Consider the following 21,856-nt stretch of genomic DNA (forward strand, 5'->3'; position numbering starts at 1 on the left):
GAAATGTGTGAACAATTGCATATTGGGTGTTAGGGCACGGGTCCTGGTCGAGTCAGGGTTAGGGTTAGGGTTAGAGTCAGGGTTAGGGTCAGGGTCAGCGTTAGGGGAGGGAACACTCAGTGTGAGTCCAGAAGCCGATAATGAACAATTGCAGCCATGTGTACTATCTACATGATGCACTTTAGAAACTCACCAAGGTTTTTTAGGCAGCACATCTCAAACTCACGACCACTATCATCTAGAAGGACAAGATTCAGGTCTCTCGCCATTCTGATATTGCCATTCCTTTACTGTTGCTGTGTCAAAATCCTGGAATTCCCTCCCTAGCAGCACTGTGGGTTTACCTGCACCTCAGGGTATCTGTACTGAGCTTGTTTGTATATAGTTTATCCCTTAACAAATCACCATTGTGATTCAATGCTTCCTCTTTGTGAAACCTCACGCTACAATGCCCTCATTTATTGCCCATCCCTAATTGCCCCTCAGAAGGTGGTGGTGAGCTGCCTTCTTGAACAGCTGCAGTCCCTGAGGTGCAGGTAAACCCACAGTGCTGCTAGGGAGGGAATTCCAGGATTTTGACACAGCGACAGTAAAGGAATGGCAATATCAGTCAGGATGGCGAGAGACCTGAATCTTGTCCTTCTCGATGATAGTGGTCGTGAGTTTGAGATGTGCTGCCTAAAAAACCTTGGTGAGTTTCTAAAGTGCATCATGTAGATAGTACACATGGCTGCAATTGTTCATCAGTGGTGAAGAGATGAAATGTTTGGGAAAGAGATAGCTATCAAGCGGATTGCTTTGTCATGGATGATGCCAAGCTTCTTGAGTATTGTTGGAGCTGCACCCATTCAGGGAAGTGGAAAATATTCCATTACACTCCCAACTTGTGCCTTGTAAATGCTGGACAGACTTTGGGGAATCAGGAGGCGAGTTACTCATTGCAAGATTCCTAGCCTTTAACCTGCTCTGGTAGCCCCAGTATTTATATGGCTGATCCAGGTCTGTTTCTGATCAATGGTAAGCCCCAGGAAGTTTATAGTGGGGGATTCAGTGATGGTAATGCCATTGAATGTCAAGGGGTGATGGTTAGATCCTCTCTTCTTGGAGGTGGTCATTGCCTGGCACTTGTGTGGTGCGAATGTTACTTGCCACTTGTCAGCCCAAAACTGGATATTGTCCAGGTCTTGCTGCATTTGGACATGGACTGCTTCAGTGAATAGTGCTGTACATTGGGCAATTATCAGTGAACATCCTCACTTCTGAGCTCATGGTGGAAGGAATGTCATTGATGAAGCAGCAAAGATGTTTGGGCCTAGGACACTACCCTGAGAAACTCCTGCCGTGATATCCTGGAGCTGAGATGATGACCTCCAACCACCACAACCATCTTACTTTGTCCCAGATATGACTCCAACCAGCAGAGGATTTTTCCCCTCATTCCCATTGACTCCAGTTTCCCTAGGGTCCTTGATGCCTTACCCAGTAAAACGTGCCTTGATGTCAAGGGCAGCCACTCTCACCTCACCTCTGAAACTCATATCTTTTGCCCATATTCGAACCAATGCTGCAATGAGGTCAGGAGCTGAGTTATCCTGGCAGAACCCAAAGTGACCATTCGTGAGCAGGTTATTGCTGAGTAAGTGCCTGTTGATGACCCATTTCATCACTTTACTGATGATTGAGGGTAGACTGATGGGGCAGTAACTGGCCAGGTTGGATTTGTCTTGTTTCTTCTGTACAGACATGCCTAGGCAATTTTCCACATTATCAGGTTAATGCTAGTGTTGTAGCTGTACTGGAACTGCTTGGCTAGTGGCGTGGCAAGTTTTGTAGCACAAGTCTTCAGTACTATTGCTGAAATATTATCAGGGCCCATTGCCTTTGCAGTACCCGGTGCTTTCAACTATGTTTTGATATCACGTGGAGTGAATCAAATTGGCTGAAGACTGACATCTGTGATACTGGGGACCTCTGGAGGAGGCCAAGATGGATCTTCCACTTGGCACTTCTGACTGAAGATTGTTGCGAATGCTTCAGCCTTATCTTTTGCACTGATGTGCTGGGCTCCTCTATCATTGAGGGTGGGGATATTTGTGGAGCTTCCTCCTCCAGTGAGTTGTATAAGTGTCCACCACCATTCATGGGAGGACTGCAGAGCTTAGATCTGATCCGTTGGTCATGGGATTGCTTAGCTCTGCCTATTACTTGCTGCTTATGCTGTTTGAGATGCAAGTAGTCCTGTTTGGTAGCTTCACCAGGTTGATACTTCATTTTTAGGTATGCCTGGTGTTGTTCCTGACACGGCGTCCTGCACTCTACATTGAATCAGGATTGATCCCTGGCTTGGTGGCAATGGTAGAGTGTGGAATTTGCCGGGCCATGAGGTTACAGATTGTGCTGGAGTACAGTTCCGCTGCTGTTGATGGCCCACAGGGATGCCCAGTTTTGAGTTGCTCGATCTGTTCGAAATCTATTCCATTTAGCGCTGTGATAATGCCACACAACACGATGGAGGGTTTCCTCAATGTGAAAATGGACTTTCTCTCCGCAAGGAGTGTACAGTGCTCACTCCCACAGAAACTATTATGGACAGATGCACCTGCAGCAGGCAGGTTGATGAGGATGAGGTCAAGTATGTTTTTCCCTCTTGTTGGTTTCCTCACCACCTGCTGCAGTCCCAGTCGAGCAGCGATGTCCTTTAGTGTAATGCTGAGCCACTCTTGGTGATGGACATTGAAGTCCCCACCCAGAGTACATTCTGTGCCCTTGACACCCTCATGCTTCCTCCAATGATGTTCAATGTGGAGGAGTAATGATTCATCAGCTGAGGGAGGAAACGGTACGTGGTAATTAGCAAGAGGTTTCCTTGCCCATGTTTGACCTGGTGAGACAGGGGTCCAGGGTCAATGTTGAGGTCTCCCAGGGCAACTCCATCCCGACTGCTTACCATTGTGTCACCACATCTGCAGGGTCTGTCCTGTCGGTCGGATCGGACATACCAAAGAATGGCGATGGTGGCGTCTGGGACATTATTTGTAAGGTATGATTTTGTTAGTATGACTATGTTAGGCTATTTTTGTTAGTTTGTGAGACAGCTCTCCAGCTCCCAGATGTTGGTAAGGAGGACTTTGCAGGGTCAACAGGACTGGGTTTGCCATTGTCGTTTGTGATGCCTGGGTCGATACCAGATGATCTGTTCCATTTCATTTCTTTTTGTTCTATTTGTTGCGGCTGAATATAACTGAGTTGCTTGCTAGGCCATTTCAGAGTCAACCACAGTGCTGAGGGTCTGGAGTATGGAGTCATGTGTAGGCCAGTCTAGACCAGGTAAGGATGGCAAGATTCCTTAATATTAGAGAATCGGTTGAGTTTATTGAATTTAAATTCCACTATCTGTGGCAGGATTTGAACCCTGGGTCTCCAGAGCTTTTCCCTAGGTTTCTGGATTACTAGTCCAGTGACATTGCCGTGACACCATTGCCTCACTGTGGTAAGATCATGGAGTAAATATTGTAGCTGCATTTAAGGGGAAGTGAGATAAGCACATGAGGAAAAAGGAATAAAATGATATGTTGATGCGATGAGATAAAGAGGAGTGAATGGAGTTCTTGTGGAGTATAAACATTGGCATTGACTGTTTGGACTGAATGATCTGTCTCTGTGCTGTAGACCCAATATAATTCCATGTTACTGTGTCAATAGCTGGCTAAATGGTATTTTAAATATAGAAGATAACCATTAGCTAATTGAAGGAGATTGATCATTCCGAAGATATTTATAGCAGCCATGTCAAGTTAGTATATTCTCATGTACAAATTTTCTCATTCATGTATACAAATGGTACACACATTTCTGTCCCCCATATCCAGCAGCACCTGCACAATAGTGAATAGATGGATGGAGATGTTAATGAGTATCTTTAATAAGGCATTTGTCAAGGTCCCTCATGGCAGGCTGGTGCAAAAGATTAAATCTCATGGGATCAGTGGTGAACTAGCTAGATGGATTCAGAACTGGCTTGGCTATTGAAGACAGAGGGTAGCGGTGGAAGGGTGTTTTTCTGAATGGAGGTCTGTTACTAGTGCTGGGACCTCCGCAGTTTGTAATATATATAAATGATTTGGAATAAAACATAGCTGGTCTGATTAGCAAGTTTGCAGATGTTAAGATTGGTGGAGTTGCGGATAGTGAGGAGGATTGTCAGAGAATACAGCAGGATATAGATAGGCTGGAAAACTGGGCAGAGAAATGGCAGATGGAATTTAATCAGAACAAATGCGAGGTGATGCATTTTGGTAGATCCAATTCAAGTGGGAGCTATAAAATAAATGGCAGAACAATCAGGAGCAGAGACACACAGAGAGATCTGGGAGTACAGGCCCACAGATCCTTATAAGTGGCAGCACAGTGGAAAAGGTGGTGAAGAAAGCAAATGGCACGCTTGCCTTCATCGGCGGCGCATAGAGTATAAAAGTTGGCAAATTATGTTAGTTATGTAAAACGTTGGTTAGGCCACATTTGGAATATTGTGTCCAATTCTGCTCACCACACTACCAGAAGGACGTGGAGACTTTGAGAGAGTGCAGAAAAGGTTTACCAGGATGTTGCCTGGTATTAGCCTGCTATTAGGGTATTAGCTATGAGGGGAGATTGAATAAACTGGGATTGTTCTCCCTGGAAAGACAGAGCCTGAGGGGCGACCTGATACAAGTTTATGAAATTATGAGGGGTATAGATAGGGTGAACAGTTGGAAGCTTTTTCCCAGGGCAGAAATGACAATTACAAGGGGGCACAAGTTCAAGATAAGGGGGCAAAGGTTTATTGGAGATGTGCGGGGGATGTTTTTTACACAGAGGGTGGTGGGAGCCTGGAATGCACTGCCAAGTGAGGTGGTTGAGGCACATATGTTAGCAGCATTTAAGACTTATCTTGATAGGCATATGAACAAACGGGGAATAGAGGGATATAAGCGGTTGGTTTAGATAGGTAAACGTGATAGGCGCAGGCTTGGAGTGCCTACGGGCCTGTTCCTGTGCTGTACTGTTCTTTATTCTTTGTTTGTTCTTTGAGTGATGTGGATGATGATATATCACAAGCATTGATGGTCATGTGCTAGACTCTAGAGAAAAGGGAAACTGGATGCGCAGTGGGGGTAATCTTATGAAAAACGTCTAAGTCCAGAATGAGCGTGAAAACAGGAGAGTTTCTTATCAGTTTTTTGGGCGAGTCCAAATCTGCAATCTTATGCACTTAGAGCACAAAACCCCATAAAATCCATTTCTCACCTGTAGGAGGAGGGTGTGGGCCTTAAATCGCCAAAAAGCTGGCTGAGGGCAGCAGAGAGCGCCATTGCACATGCGCAGGTTTCACGGCTCTGAGTAGCAGAGAGACCTGTCGCTCAGTCTCTGGTGTCAGCCGCCTCCATGGCCTAAACATGGCACCACCCCCAGTTACCACAGGTGCCCACGGCCTATTGCGACCCCCCCACCTGGACAGATGAACCCCCGCAAACCCCACTCTTGCCTGAACAAATCAACCCCCGTGTATTCCCCCCCCCACCATCTGGACAGATTGACCCCCATGATACCCCTGCCTGGACTAGTACCCCCTCCCTCTTCCCACAGACTGCAATGCAGAATGGCAGCAGATCCCGCTCCCCCCACCACTGATCGGCCTGCCCCCCAGAAGGCCCCACCTCTTCAGGCTGGACCTCCTTGGCACAGCCTGGTGCCTGGTGGGCAGTGCCAGGGTGCCAGGCAAGCTTACAGCTTTGACAAAGGGTCATCTGGACTCGGAATGTCAGTTCTTTTCTCTCATTACAGATGCTGCCAGACCAGCTGAGATTTTTCGGGGCTTTCTCTTTTGGTTTCTTATTTTATTTCGTAGTCTTTTGTGTGGTACCTTTTCGAATGCTTTTTGGAAATCCAAGCATATTACTGGTACCCTTTATCTATCCTGTTCATTACCACCTCAAAGAATACAAATAAATTTGTCAGGCATGATTTCCCCTTCCTGAATCCTTGTTCATTCTGCTTGACTATATTATGATTCCTAAATGCTCTGCTATTACATCCTTTATAACGATTTCTAACATTTTCTCAATGGCAGAAGTTAAACTGACTGGCCTATAGTTCTTGTCTTTTGCCTCCCTCCTTTATTAAAATTAAGGTGTTACATTGGCAGCTTTCCAATCCTCTGGTACATTTCCAAAATTTAAGTATTCTTGACAGATTACTACCAATTGCATCCACTATCTCTGTAGCTACTTCCTTTAATATCCTGGGATGCAATCCATCAGGTCCAAGGGATTAATCTGCTTTTAGCCCCATTAGTTTCCCTCGTATTTTTTCTCTACTGATAGTTCTTGTATTTATCTCCACCCCACTTCTGCCCTTGATTTAGCATTTTTGTTATGTTATTAATGTCTTCCACCGTGAAGACTGACACAAAATATTTGTTTAACTCCTCTGCCATTTCCCCATTATTATTTCCCCAGTCTCATTCTCTAAGGGGCCTATGTTCACTCTGGCCTCTCACTTCCTTTTTATATATTTAAAGAAGCTCTTGCTGTCAATTTTTATATTACTTGCAAGTTTACTCTCGTAATTTATCTTCTTCCACTTTATTTTTCTTGGACATCTTTTGTTGGTTTTTAAAACTTTCCCAGTCCTCTGGCTTACACTAATCTTTGTCACACTGTATGTTTTTTCTTTCAGTTTAAAACTATCCTTAACTTCCATGGTTATCCATGGTTGATTTATCCTCATCCTAGAATCCTTCTGTCTCACTTGGATGCTTTTGTGAGTCACAGACTATTTACAGAAACGTCTGCCATTGCAGATCCTAGAGGGTGGTCCATCATTCCAATTGACAGATGCACCATATGAGGCCTTGAAGTTTGTTTTTGAAGAGTCAGCTGTGTTTCTGTAGAGGATGAGCTGAATTCAGATCTTTGCTCCACTGAACCTATTAATACTTTGGGGGGGAGTGAAATTTTCTCATGTCAGTTCTGGAGGGAAAGTTGGGGAGAATCCCGCTAAAAACTCACCGTATCTTCAATAAAATGCCCCCCATCCCCTCCCCCCACACCTTTTTCATGCAGTCAGGGTAATTCTGTTTCCTAATATAAAAGCAAAATACTGCGGATTCTGGAACCTGAAACAAAAGCAGAAAATGCTGAAAAATCTCAACAGGTCTGACAGCATCTGTGGAGAGAGAATAGAGCCAATGTTTCGAGTCTGGATGGCCCTTTGTCAGAGCCCTGACCCGAAACATTAGCTCTATTCTCTTTCCACAGATGCTGTCAGACCTGCTGAGTTATCCAGCATTTTCTGTTCAAATTCTGCCTCCTCATGTCTCCCATTGCACACCTTAACACACCCATCACATCTCCATGGTAAACCCTTTCCCAGCTATCTCACAGAGACCCAACATTTGTCATGTCACTTGATCACCCCCAATCCCCATGGTCCCACCAATAGAATATCTGCTCCTCACATCCTCGCTCGCTCCCACTCATCTCCCATGCAGGTCAGTCTTCATCACCACCTGTCCTGGCAGGACACCAGAGTACACTCTCCCCATCTGTCTCATTGCACGACAAACCCAAGCACAACTGTCATTAGCAGGCATAGCCTGCCAGGGTCTTTCTCGAACTGAGATGCCTCACGCCCTTTGAGGAAAGCGTCCTTGGGCTACTGGCAGTTACTGTGCCTGTGCAGAGGGCAAGATGGGGCAAGAGACAAAAATGAGGACCCTCAACACATCCAGCCATGGTGCAAGCCTCACGAGTTAACTTTCTCCCATCAGTCTGCCCCTGTGATGTCCTAATGCCATCTCACTTCCCTTACAGGTCAATCAGTTAACCAGCCCAGACCATCCTCGTGCCCTCTGGAGACCCCTCAGGACTTCACTGCATCTGCCCCTCTATCCCACAGAGGAGACCAGGAAGTCAGAGGGAAGTGGGGTCAGAAAGAAAAGGTAGTAAGGGGAAAAGCGAAAGGCAGAGAAAACAAAGTCAAATATCAAAAAGTGCCACGGTACAGGGTACAGAGACTGTGGAGAACTCAGTGAATGGGTCCAGTAAGGCTAAGTGTAAGGGACTGAGGAAAATTTGTGGGGAAGATGTTTACCAGTGTTCTTTGTCCCTTGTGGGTTTCAGTGTCCTGTTTGCCGGGCGGGTGCTGTGAACAGGATGCTGTTGGTTGACTGATGTGGGCTGGGCCAATGGGATTGCTCTGGGGGCGGGAGGAAAAAAGGCGCCGGGAAGTGAAGCAGCTGCAGAGCTGAGGAGGGAGTGTGCAGAAGAGGGACAGCCACGTTTTTGGAGAGAAGCTTTTCGGAGGCAGTAAAAACTCAGTTCGAAGTGAATCTTTCTCAGGTAGAACTGCTTGGTTTTTCATGACTGCCGAGGAGGACAGCCTTCAGCGCACTGGACCTGCGTTACTACACAGATAGCTCGTGGCACCTCTGCCTCGTGTGCTTGCTCCATCATCTCCCCTCTCGTAGACCCGTCTGGACGGTGTGTGTGTCGAGGTTAAGTGAGTACTATCAGACAGGAACGGTAACAGAATGTGGTTTTCTTCAGATGTGTACCAACGGATGGGCCCCAACGTTTAAAATTCAAAGTGCTTGGTGATATTCTGAACATTTCTCAGGTTGAAACGGTTAATTGGAAAATCTTCAGTTGGGATTCTTTACTTGTTTATATCTGCTAATTATATTTGTTATTAAAATTTTTTTGTTATTCCATTTACCTTGTTGTCCCAAACCTTTTCTCATTATAAGGTTTATCTCAATAACATTTTTGGAGGCACCGCGCTAAACATACTCAAATCCTTTCCATGCAAGCCTGTACTGGCATTTATGGGTAAACAGGAAATTTAGCCAGCTCACCATCAACTGCTAGGAATTCAGGATCCTGTAAATCGAACAGTTAAATAGTAGCCCCATATAGTGATCAGCAGGGGGTTACATAAGGGAAATAAAACACAGGAAGAGTGTACAAAACATAACCGGACAGATGGTCGGAGAAAGCAGGGCAGAGAGCAAGGGAAGTCTAGATTAAACTGCATTTATTTCAATGCAAGAGACCTGACGGGCAAGGCAGATGAACTCAGGGCATGGATGGGTACGTGGGACTGGGATATTATAGCAATTACTGAAACATAGTTAAGGGAAGAACAGGACTGGCAGCTCAATGTTCCAGGGTACAGATTCTAAAGGAAAGATGGAACAGGAGGTAAGAAAGGAGGGGGAGTTGCGTTTTTGATTAGCGAGAACATCACGGCCGTACTGAGAGGGGATATATCCCAGGGTTCGCCCACTGAGTCTATATGGGTAGAACTGAAAAATAAGAAGGGAGAGATCACTTTGATAGGACCCCAAATAGTCAGCAGGAAATTGAGGAGCAATTATGTAAGGAGATTACAGATAGCTGCAAGAAAAATAGAGTGGTAATAGTAGGGGATTTAACTTTCCCAACATTGACTGGGACAGCCATAGTATTAGAGAACAAAGAACAATACAGCACAGGAACAGGCCCTTCGGCCCTCCAAGCCCGTGCCGCTCCCTGCTCCAAACTAGACCATTCTTTTGTATCCCTCCATTCCCACTCCGTTCATATGGCTATCTAGATAAGTCTTAAACGTTCCCAGTGTGTCCGCCTCCACCACCTTGCCTGGCAGCGCATTCCAGGCCCCCACCACCCTCTGTGTAAAATATGTCCGTCTGATATCTGTGTTAAACCTCCCCCCCCTTCACCTTGAACCTATGACCCCTCGTGAACGTCACCACCGACCTGGGGAAAAGCTTCCCACCGTTCACCCTATCTATGCCTTTCATAATTGTATACACCTCTATTAAGTCTCCCCTCATCCTCCGTCTTTCCAGGGAGAACAACCCCAGTTTACCCAATCTCTCCTCATAACTGAGCCCCTCCATACCACGCAACATCCTGGTAAACCTCCTCTGTACTCTCTCCAAAGCCTCCACGTCCTTCTGGTAGTGTGGCGACCAGAACTGGACGCAGTATTCCAAATGCGGCCGAACCAACGTTCTATACATCTGCAACATCAGACCCCAACTTTTATACTCTATTCTATACATCTGCAACATCAGACCCCAACTTTTATACTCTAGGGTTGGATGGAGAGAAACTTGTTGAGTGTACTCAGGAGGAATTTCTCATTCAGTATGTGGATGGCCCGACTAGAGAGGGGGCAAAACCTGACCTCCTCTTGGGAAATAAGGAAGGGCAGATGATAGAAGTGTTCGTGAGGGATGACTTTGGGACCAGTGACCATAATTCCATTAGTTTTAAAATAGCTATGGAGAATGATAGGTCTGGCTCAAAAGTTAATATTCTAAATTGGGGCAAGGCCAATTTTGATGGTATTGGACAGGAATTTTCAAAAATTGATTGGGGAAGTCTGTGTGAAGGCAAAGGAACGTCTGGTAAGTGGGAGGCTTTCAAAAATGTGTTAACCAAGCTTCCAGGTAAGCACATTCCTCTTAGAGGTAGATAGAAGTCGGGAACCCTGGGTGACTTGGGATATTGAGGCCCTGGTCAAAAAGAAGAAGGAGGCAAATGACATGCATAGGCAGCTGGGATCTAGTGGATCCATTGAAGAATATAGGGGGTGTAGGAGTAGTCAAGAGAGAAATCAGGAGGGCAAAAAGGGAACACGAGATTGTTTTGGCAGATCAGGCAGAGAATCCAAAGAACTTCTACAAATACATAAAGGGCAAAAGAGTAACCAGGGAGAGAGTAGGGCCTCTTAAGGATCAACAAGGTCATCTGTGTGCAGATCCACACGAGATGGGTGAGATCCTAAATGAATATTTCTCATCAGTATTTACTGTTGAGAAAGGCATGGATGTTAGGGAACTTGGGGAAATAAATAGTGATGCTTTGAGGAGTGTACATATTACAGAGAAGGAGGTGCTAGAATTCTTAAAGCACATCAAGGTAGATAAATCCCTGGGACCTGATGAAATGTCTCCCAGGACATTGTGGGAGGCAAGGGAGGAAATTGCAGGTCCCCTAGCAGAGATATTTGAATCATCGACAGCCACAGGTGAGGTGCCTGAAGATTGGAGGATAGCAAATGTTGTGCCTTTGTTTAAAAAGGGCTGCAGAGAAAAGTCTAGGTACTACAGACCAGTGAGTCGAACATCTGTAGTGGGTAAGTTGTTAGAAGGTATTTTGAGAGACAGGATCTACAGACATTTAGAGAGGTAAAGACTGATTAGGGCCAGTCAACATGGCTTTGTGAGTGGAAAATCATGTCTCATAAATCTGATTGAGTTTTTTGAAGGGGTAACCAAGAACGTAGATGAGGGCAGTGCAGTCGACGTTGTCTACATGGATTTTAGCTAGGCCTTTGACAAGGTACCGCATGATAGGTTGTTGCACAAGGTTAAATCTCACAGGATCCGGGGTGAGATAGAAAATTGGATACAAAATTGGCTTGATGACAGAAGCCAGAGGGTGGTTGTAAAGGGTTGTTTTTCAAACTGGAGGCTAGTGAACAGCGGTATGCCTCAGGGATCGGTGCTGGGTCCACTGTTATTTGTTATTTATATTAATGATTTGGATGAGAACTTAGGAGGCAAGGTTAGTAAGTTTGCAGATGACACCAAGATTGATGTCATTGTGGACAATGAAGAAGGTGTTCTAGAATTGCAATGGGATCTTGATCAATTGGGCCAGTGGACTGATAAATGGCAAATGGAGTTTAATTTAGATAAATGCGAGGTGATGCATTTTGGTAGACTGAACCAGGGCAGGACTTACTCAGTTAATGGTAGGACATTGGGGAGAGTTACAGAACAAAAAGGTCGAGGGGTAGAGGTTCATAGCTCCTTGAAAGTGGAGTCACAGGTGGACAGGGTGGTGAAGAAAGCATTCAGCATGCTTGGTTTCATTGGTCAGAACATTGAATACAGGAGTTGGGACATCTTGTTGAAGTTGTACAAGACATTAGCAAGGCCACGCTTGGAATACTGTGTACAGTTCTGGTCACTCGATTATAGAAATGATATTATTAAACTAGAAAGAGTGCAGAAAAGGATTACTAGGATACTCCTGGGACTTGATGGTTTGAGTTATAAGGAGAGGCTGGATAGACTGGGACATCTTTCCCTGGTGCGTAGGAGGCTGAGGGGTGATCTTATAGAAATCTATAAAATAATGAGGGGCATAGAAAGTCATAATCTCTCCCCAAAGGTAGGGGAGTCTAAACCTAGAGGGCAAAGCTTTATGGTGAAAGGGGAGAGATACAAAAGGGTCCAGGGGGCAATGTTTTTCACTCAGAGGGTGGTGAGTGTCTGGAATGAGCTGCCAGAGGCAGTAGTAAAAAGCATTTAGACAATTACATTGGTAAAATGGGGTGGAGAGATATGTGCCAAATGTGGGCGATTGGGAGTAGCTTAGTAGTAAAAACTGGGCAGCATGGACAAGTTGGGCCAAAGTGCCAGTTTCCATACTGTAAGCCTCTATGACTCTATGACTTCACACACTGATAATGCAATAAAACTCCTGGCCCAGGCTCCACCACCCACCCCCCTTCCCATGTCTGCCAGTATTCTCTAGTTAAGAGGATGCTAAATGTGCAGAGTGTCTGCCCACCTGGTCAGTCAGTGGAGAAAATCTCCGAGACTCCTGATCTCACGGGCGGCACGGTGGCACACTGGTTAGCACTGCTGCCTCTCAGTGCCAGGGATCTGAGTTCGATTCCTGGCTTGGGTCACTGTCTATGCGGAGTCTGCATGTTCTCACCGTCTCTGCGTGAGTTTCCTCTGGGTGCTCCGGTTTCCTCCTATAGTCCGAAAGACTTGCTGGTTAGGGTGCATTGGCCATGCTAAATTCTCCCTTAGTGTACCTGAACAGACGCCGGAGTGTGGTAACTGGGGGATTTTCACAGTAACTTCACTGCAGTGTTAATGCAAGCCTACTTGTGACAATAATAAATATACTTTAAAAAAAACAGAGGAGGCAGCAGCATCTGAGATTTATCATTCAGCATTTCAGGGCCTCTTGATCACCCCGTTCAGTAGCAAGGTGGTTCAGCTCTCTCAGAATTAGATATTTCACAGAGGATAAGAGGAGCATTGCTCTGAACTCATTGCAAATCATCATTCTCGCAAAGCGTCCAGCTAACCGCTTCAACTCCTTGCCCATTAATGTCGTCACTGTCATGTTGACCTCCCTCAGGGACCACAGTAGAGAGAGGATGTTAGACCCCATGGTGAGAAAGGTCGTCACACCTTCGTCCTGGTCATCACCAAACCATGAAGCATGTGGGCCCTGGCCTTTTCCCGAGGTCCACCTCCTCCTCCACAGATTGCCCTTCACTGCCCTCCTTGTCATCCTTTCATCCAAGGAGATATGACGCTTCTCCATCTCCTCCAGATCCAGCTGTTCTCCCTGCTGCAGTGCCAGGTTGTGCAAAACGCAGCAGACCACAATGATGCAGGACATCCTTTGGGGGCTGTATTGGAGGGCTACCCCCAACCAATATAATTTCCTGCTCAACCATCTGCATGAGCCTCATTGTTGTAAGTCTCAACATGTGTTTGTGGCCTCTGCATTGGTGTCATCAGCCATTATCTCAATAGGTACCCGTATTCCCGAGGGGCCATCCCTCCAGTTGCCACTCTCCCTCAAAAATGGTTGGGATCTGCAAACTTCCCAATATGTAACTGTCATGGAGACTCCCTGGGAAACGGGCACACACTTGCATGATGCGCATCACATGGTTGCAGACGATTTGGACATTGAGGGAGTGGGATCCCTTGCGGTTCACAAATGGCAGTCATGCCACTGTGGGGAGTGTAGAACCATGTGGGTGCAGTTGATGACACCTTGTACCTGGGGCATGCCTGCTAAGCAGGCGAAGCCCATGACCCTGGTGTCCTGGCTCGCCTGGTCCTGGTCCAAATTGATGTACATTGTAGATAGCACATCTGTGACCTTCCTTGTACACTTTTGTGCAGCAGATTGGAAGAGGCCACACAGGTCACCTGAGCAGCCTAAAATGAGCCACTGGCATAGAAGTTCAGAGTGACTTTCAGGGCCATGGGCAATTGGTGACCTCCCAATCCATGTGGTGCCAACTCTTGCATCACTGACACAGGTGGTCCACTGTCCCTTGGGACAGACGCAATCTTCTCTTGCACTAGACCCCTGACATCTGGAGGTGGGGAGCTCTGCAGTGGCAGTCCCATGACCAGTGCTGTCTCCTCCAAGGCTCTGCCATTTGGAAGCACAGTGGGCCCAGCCTCCCCTTCCTCTGCAGGATGCTGGTCCTGGTTGCATGCAGTGCCACATCAATGCCCTTGCTGTTGCTCGATCGCAATCAATAGACCTTTGCATGATCCTGACCCACCCGCTATGATTCCCATGGCAAGCGAGGGGGGAAAATTTTGCCCTAGATGTTTGAATGACACTGGGGAGAACTCCCCTAACCTTCTTCCAATCGTGCTGTGGGATCTTTTCACATTTATCCGAGAGGGTAGACACAGTTTAACATCTCATCATGAAAATGGCAACTCTGGTAGCGCAGTTTTCTCAGTACTGAACTTGAGTCAATCTAGATTTTGTGCTCAAGTTTCTGGAATGTGACCTGAACCCATAACGTTCTGACTCAGAGGCAAGAGAATTTCCCACTGATTTAATTGGTTCACAGTTTCCATAGAGATCTGCATATTTATCTGCAAAACAGAACAGTTACTTCAAGTTATACTTACTACAATGATAAAATGCTATATTACTGTGATTAATAAACAGAAACCACTCTTGAAACTAAGGAGGAGCAGCAAGACCATCTGGATTCCATAGAGATCCTGGGCAATGAGACTTTGCAGACTCCAAATGGACACAGAGCAATCACACCATATAGATTCCACACCAAGGTGCAGTAACACTATAAATTCCATAGTCCCATACAAGTACAGAACAACGGCACCAACAGATTCCACAGAGTTCTAAGCAATTTGATTACTTACCATTCTCAGGTAGTTCATCAGGCTAGTTCCATGTTGCCAAATCTGTGCAGAGCTACAGGACAAGGACTTGACAGCAATTTCCTGACTGCGGTTAAGTTCATGGACAGCAGTGACAACGACATGGACGGCGTCAAACAAGAGTGCAGAAGAGAGCTAGGTACAACAGGCAGAATATCATTTCTGGAGAGTTAGAAAGTTCAGGAGTAAATTCAGTTTGAATGTGAGAATCTATTTGTAACTAATTCCTTCCACTTCAAATTAAAATTTTTAAAAAATCTTTTAAAAAGACATTAATCTTGAATAAGATTTAAAATGCCTTAAGCAGTAATTTCTTACTGAATATCTAAATAAAATCTGCCAAGGCAGCAAATTATAGTGTGATCCACCATTAAAAGTAACTCAGAGACAAAGCTACTTCAAAGTGGAGCTGAGTCCACGAAAAGATCAGCCATGATCTTATTGAATGGCGGAGTAGCCTCGAGGGGCCAGATGACCTACTCCTGATCCTAGTTCCTATGTTCTTTATGTTCTTAAAATATATTTTTTTCAAATTAAGGAAAATTTCTCTATCGTAAAGCTGCAGTTTTGAATTAATGTTCACAGAGTGAGGGAGATGCCTTCACTTTTCAGGTTAAGCCAATGTAAAATCCAGCAGAGAACAGCCTCAGAAAGGCTGAATTTCAAGATTAGCCTAATATGTGGGATGCGATTCTCCCAAACAAAAACTAAGTGCCCAACGGGCAGGAAAATCTCCCGGGATATTGAAGGAAGTAGCCACAGAGATAATGGATGTGCTGGTAGGAAGCTTCCAAGAATCCTTAAATTCTGGAAAGGTCCCAGAGGATTGGAGGCATTCTTGGGGAAAAGTACCGAAGGAAAGTGGAGGATTTTCAAGGAATGTTTGTCTGGAGCTCTGCATGACAACGTTCCGATGAGACAGGGGGGTGTTGGTAGGGTACGGGAACCGTGGTGCACGAAGGTTGTGATGAACCTGGTGAATAAGAAAAGAGAGGCGTACAGAAGGTTCAGAGAGCTAGGAGGTGTTAAGGATTTAGAGGAGTATACGGGATGTAGGAAGGAGCTTAAGAAGGAAATTAGGAGAGCGAGAAGGGGTCATGAGAAGGCCTTGGCGGGTAAGATTAAGGAGAACCCCAAGGCTTTCTACAAATATGTCAAGAGTAAAAGGATGAGATGTGAAGGCATAGGACCCTTAAAAGGTGAAGGGGGAAAAGTTTGTGCGGAACCGTTAGAAATGGCGGAGCTGCTTAATGAATACTTTACCTCGGTATTCACGGTGGAAAGGGATCTGGGTGGTTGTACTGCTGGTTTGCGGTGGACAGAAAGGATCGAGCATGTGGACATAAAGAAAGAGGATGTGTTGGAACTATTGAATGGCATCAAGGTTGGTAAGTCGCCGGGACCGGATGGGATGTACCCCAGGTTACTGTGGGAGGCGAGGGAGGAGATTGCGGAGCCTTTGGCGATGATCTTTGCATCGTCGATGGAGACGGGAGAGGTTCCGGAGGATTGGAGGATTGCAGATGTGGTCCCTATATTCAAGAAAGGGAACAGGGACAGCCCGGGAAATTACCGACCGGTGAGTCTAACCTCAGTGGTTGGTAAGTTGATGGAGAGGATCCTGAGAGACAGGATTTATGATCATCTAGAGAAGTTTAGTATGATCAAAAGTAGTCAGCACGGCTTTGTCAAGGGCAGGTCGTGCCTTACGAGCCTGGTTGAGTTCTTTGAAAATGTGACCAAACACATTGACGAAGGAAGAGCGGTGGATGTGGTCTATATGGACTTCAGCAAGGCGTTCGATAAGGTCCCCCATGCAAGACTTCTTGAGAAAGTGAGAGGGCATGGGATCCAAGGGGCTGTTGCCTTGTGGATCCAGAACTGGCTTGCCTGCAGAAGGCAGAGAGTGGCTGTGGAGGGGTCTTTCTCTGCATGGCGGTCAGTGACCAGTGGAGTGCCCCAGGGATCTGTTCTGGGACCCTTGCTGTTTGTCATTTTCATAAATGACCTGGATGAGGAAGTGGAGGGATGGGTTGGTAAGTTTGCTGACGACACCAAGGTAGGTGGTGTTGTGGATAGTTTGGAGGGATGTCAGAAGTTGCAGCGAGACATAGATAGAATGCAAGACTGGGCGGAGAAGTGGCAGATGGACTTCAACCCGGATAAGTGTGTGGTGATCCATTTTGGCAGATCCAATGGGATGAAGCAGCAATATAATATGAAGGGTACCATTCTTAGCAGTGTAGAGGATCAGAAGGACCTTGGGGTCCGGGTCCATAGGACTCTTAAATCGGCCTCGCAGGTGGAGGATGCGGTCAAGAAGGCGTACGGCGTACTGGCCTTCATTAATCGAGGGATTGAGTTTAGGAGTCGGGAGATAATGCTGCAGCTTTATAGGACCCTGGTTAGACCCCACTTGGAGTACTGCGCGCAGTTCTGGTCACCTCATTACAGGAAAGATGTTGAAGCCATTGAAAGGGTGCAGAGGAGATTTACAAGGATGTTGCCTGGATTGGGGGGCATGCCTTATGAGGATAGGTTGAGGGAGCTTGGTCTCTTCTCCCTGGAGAGACGAAGGATGAGAGGTGACCTGATAGAGGTTTACAAGATGTTGAGAGGTCTGGATAGGGTAGACTCTCAGAGGCTATTTCCAAGGGCTGAAATGGTTGCTACGAGAGGACACAGGTTTAAGGTGCTGGGGGGTAGGTACAGAGGAGATGTCAGGGGTAAGTTTTTCACTCAGAGGGTGGTGGGTGAGTGGAATCGGCTGACGTCGGTGGTGGTGGAGGCAAACTCGTTGGGGTCTTTTAAGAGACTTCTGGATGAGTACATGGGATTTAATGGGATTGAGGGCTATAGATAGGCCTAGAGGTGGGGATGTGATCGGCGCAACCTGTGGGCCGAAGGGCCTGTTTGTGCTGTGGCTTTCTATGTTCTATGTTCTATGTTCTATGATTGGAGAACTGCCAATGTAACAGTCAGCCTCAGAAAAGGCAAGTGGTGAGGATGACGAAAAGAAGGGATATACAGAGGGATATAGACTGGTTGGTTGAGTGGGAAAAAACTTGGCAGATGTAATATTATATAAGAAAACATGAAGTTTTGCACTTTGGTAGGAAGAATAAAGGAGCTGAGTATTTTTTAAATGGAGAAAGACTGCAGAAAGCTGCAACACGGGGGGATTTGGGGGTCCTCGTACATAAATCACAAAAAGCTGGCATGCAAGTTCAGCAGGTCATAGGGAAGGCAAGTGGAATGTTGGCCTTTATTTCAAAGGGAATGGAGTATAAAGTAGTGAAGTCTTGCTAAAACTATACAAGGCACTAGTTAAACCACACCTGGAAAACTGTGAACAGTTTTGATGCCCAGTGGAAAAGTGAACCGTGTGGAGGACGGAGAAGATCTGCAGAGAGATTTGGACAGGCTGAGTGAGTGGGCGAGGATATGGCAAATGGAGTATAACGTTGATAAATGCAAGGTTATACACTTTGGAGGAAATAATAACAAATGGGATTACTATCTCAATGGAAACAAATTAAAACATGCTACCGTGCAAAGGGACCTGGGGGTCCTTGTGCATGAGACGCAAAAGCCCAGTCTGCAGGTACAACAGGTGATCAAGAAGGCAAATGGGATGTTGGCCTATATCGCGAGGGGAATAGAATATAAAAGCAGGGATGTCTTGATGCACCTGTACAGGGCATTGGTGAGGCCGCAGCTGGAATACTGTGTGCAGTATTGGTCCCCTTATATGAGGAAGGATATATTGGCATTGGAGGGAGTGCAGAGAAGGTTCACCAGGTTGATACCGGAGATGAGGGGTTTGGATTATGAGGAGAGGCTGAGGAGATTGGGTTTGTACTCGTTGGAGTTTAGAAGGATGAGGGGGGATCTTATGGAGACTTATAAGATAATGCGGGGGCTGGATAGGGTGGAGGCGGAGAGATTCTTTCCACTTAGTAAGGAAGTTAAAACTAGAGGACACAGCCTCAAAATAAAAGGGGGTCGGTTTAAGACAGAGTTGAGGAGGAACTTCTTCTCCCAGAGGGTGGTGAATCTCTGGAATTCTCTGCCCACTGAGGTGGTGGAGGCTACCTCGCTGAATGTGTTTAAAGCGTGGATGGATGGATTCCTGAGCGGTAAGGGAATTAAGGGTTATGGGGATCAGGCGGGTAAGTGGTACTGATCCACGTCAGATCAGCCATGATCTTATTGAATGGCGGGGCAGGCTCGAGGGGCTAGATGGCCTACTCCTGCTCCTATTTCTTATGTTCTTATGCCCTTATCTAAGGAAAGATATACTGGCATTGGAGGCAGTCCAGAGAAGGTTCATTAGGTTGATCCCGGGTATGGAAGGATTTTCTGATGAAGAGAGGTTGAGTTGGTTTGGCCTGTACTCATTGGAGTTTAGAAGAATGAAAGGCGACCTGATTGAGACATGTAGGATTCTAAGGGGGCTTGACAGGGTAGATGCTAAGAGGTTGATTCCCCTTGTGGGAAGGTCTAGGACCAGCGGGCATCATCTCAGAGTAAGGGGGTCACCCATTTAAAACAGAGATGAGGAGGAATTTCTTCTCTGAGGAAAGTGAATCTGTCTAATTCTTCACCGCAGAGGGCTGTAGAGGCTGGGTCATTAATTATGTTCAAGGCTGAGATAGACAGATTTTTGATCAGTAAGGGAATCGTGGGTTATAGGGATAAGGTGGGAAAGTGGAGCTGTGGATTATATAAGATCAGCCATGATCGCATTGAACAATGGAAACAACTCGATTGGCCAAATGGCCCACTTCTGTTGCTACATCTTATGGTCTTTTCGTTGAAACAACCAGTGAATGCTTAAGCATTCTCTGTCTGCCCTGCAGTTGGTCAGTATGGTCTCATCTTTATCACACTGGATTAGATATTAAACCTCCGATCCTATATTTCTCAGTGCTGCAAGGCTCCAGCAGAGACATCCATCTGTCAATAAGAATCATCTTTAAGCAGTATCATAGAAAGAATCATAGAAACCCTACAGTGCAGAAGGAGGCCATTCGGCCCATCGAGTCCGCACCGACCACAATCCCACCCAGGCCCTACCCCCACATATTTTACCCGCTAATCCCTCGAACCTACACATCCCAGGACGCTAAGGGACAATTTTTTAACCTGGCCAATCAACCTAACCCACACATCTTTGGACTGTGGGAGGAAACCGGAGCACCCGGAGGAAACCCACGCAGACACGGGGAGAATGTGCAAACTCCACACAGACAGTGACCCGAGCCGGGAATCGAACCCGGGACCCTGGAGCTGTGAAGCAGCAGTGCTAACCACTGTGCTACCGTGCCGCCCGTAGCTTCATGTCCTGAAGGAATCGCATGCCTGCACAGTATTAGCATCTCCATCACCGGGCCATCATGATATCAGGAGTTAGCGGACCTGGAGAATCCCCCCACAAGTCTTTTGACCAGATGTTTGAGCTGTTTAGAAATAATTTCAACCCCTGACCCTCAGTCATTATGTTGAGGTACAAATTTCACTTAGCAGTCTGAGGGACAATGTGGACACTCTCAAGTTTTATGCCAGGTTGAAAGGATTAGCTGAGCATTGCAAATTTGGCCCAGCTTTAGGAGAAATGTTAAGGGACCGTTTGGTCTGTGGTATAAACAATCTTATTATGCAAAATAAGTTATGGGTGAGACCAAACTTTCTCCAGAAAAAGCTTTGGAGCTGACCCATGTGACTGAATGTGCAGAACAGGGTGTGAGTGGACTGCAAGGCGTTCCAATTGTGGTATGCTGCTTGTGGAAATGGCTATTACACAGGGCAACTCGAGTGCAGGTATTGAAGAGTTCGATAAAAGGGATACAGCATTGAGGGTAGAAGTTTGTTTTTGGTAAGGGGGAGAACACTCCCTAAAAATGTGCTGATATCGGAATTCTGTGTTTCAGGTGCAATGAAAAGGGCAATTTACAAGCATGGTGCAGAGTGAAACTGTCAGCTGGTAAGAATGTGCAGAAAAAAACCACAAGGGTTAGCTTAACTCCTTTGAAGGTAGTAGATGAGCAGTGCAACAAGGGACCCAAAGCGTTTACCCGTAACCAGGTCCAACTGAGTAAAGTTTCTGCTACAGAGAAAACCTGGATGGTAAATGGAAGATCTCGTAAAATGGAAATCGACACAGCGGCTGTGGCTAGAATCATGGGAGAGCAGGCTTTTAATATCCTTCAAAAGGATCTTCAACCTTTGATATTAAACAAGTCTGGAGCGAGGGTGGAATTCTCCCAAAAAAATTCTAAGTGTCAAATTTGTGGGAAAACTGGAGTAATTCATGCTGTTTTTTTCAGTGGGAGTTCAGAGTAGAATCTCCCACACTCGGTACAATGCAGAGGCCACCAGCGTGAATCTCATTAGATTTCAGGGGGCGGGATCTATTCCCGCCTGGGAGGCTGAAACCAGCGGGACTCCGCGCATGTGCAGTGACCTCGAACTGTCAGCCTCCCCATTTGCTGGCCAGAATGCTACCTCCCCAAACAACCCCACGGCCCGATCGTGGCCCCTGACCATTCCCGGGCCCAATCCCAACCCACCCGCCATCCCTGAGCGTCCTGATCACCAGCCCCCTCCCTCCCCCGTGACGATGCCCCCCCCTCCTCCCTCCGCATTGCAGACCCCCCTGTCCTGGCAGAACCGACCCGCCCCGATCGCTAGCCTCCCTCTTGCCCCCACTACCTCTTCGATCCCAATGAGAGTGACAGTGGGACCCCCCTCCCCCACCGATCGCCCTCTAGACCCCACCCCCTAGACCTCCCCATAGGCCGTGCCCCCTTAGCACTGCCCCATGCC

General features: G+C 46.5%; 1 protein-coding gene across 1 annotated transcript in view; it reads right to left on the bottom strand.

Annotated features, from left to right (window-relative positions):
- The window catches only part of LOC144480013 (glutamate receptor ionotropic, kainate 4-like), a 289,723-nt gene that overhangs the window by 158,809 nt on the left and 109,058 nt on the right, over nucleotides 1-21,856 (bottom strand). Inside the window, exon 8 of the mRNA XM_078199163.1 lies at nucleotides 15,011-15,163. Within this exon, the coding sequence (XP_078055289.1) occupies nucleotides 15,011-15,163 (153 nt within the window). The remainder of the gene's footprint in view (nucleotides 1-15,010; nucleotides 15,164-21,856) is intronic.

The sequence above is a fragment of the Mustelus asterias genome, chromosome 27, assembly GCF_964213995.1.
Source record: "Mustelus asterias chromosome 27, sMusAst1.hap1.1, whole genome shotgun sequence".
NCBI classification, from domain to species: domain Eukaryota; kingdom Metazoa; phylum Chordata; class Chondrichthyes; order Carcharhiniformes; family Triakidae; genus Mustelus; species Mustelus asterias.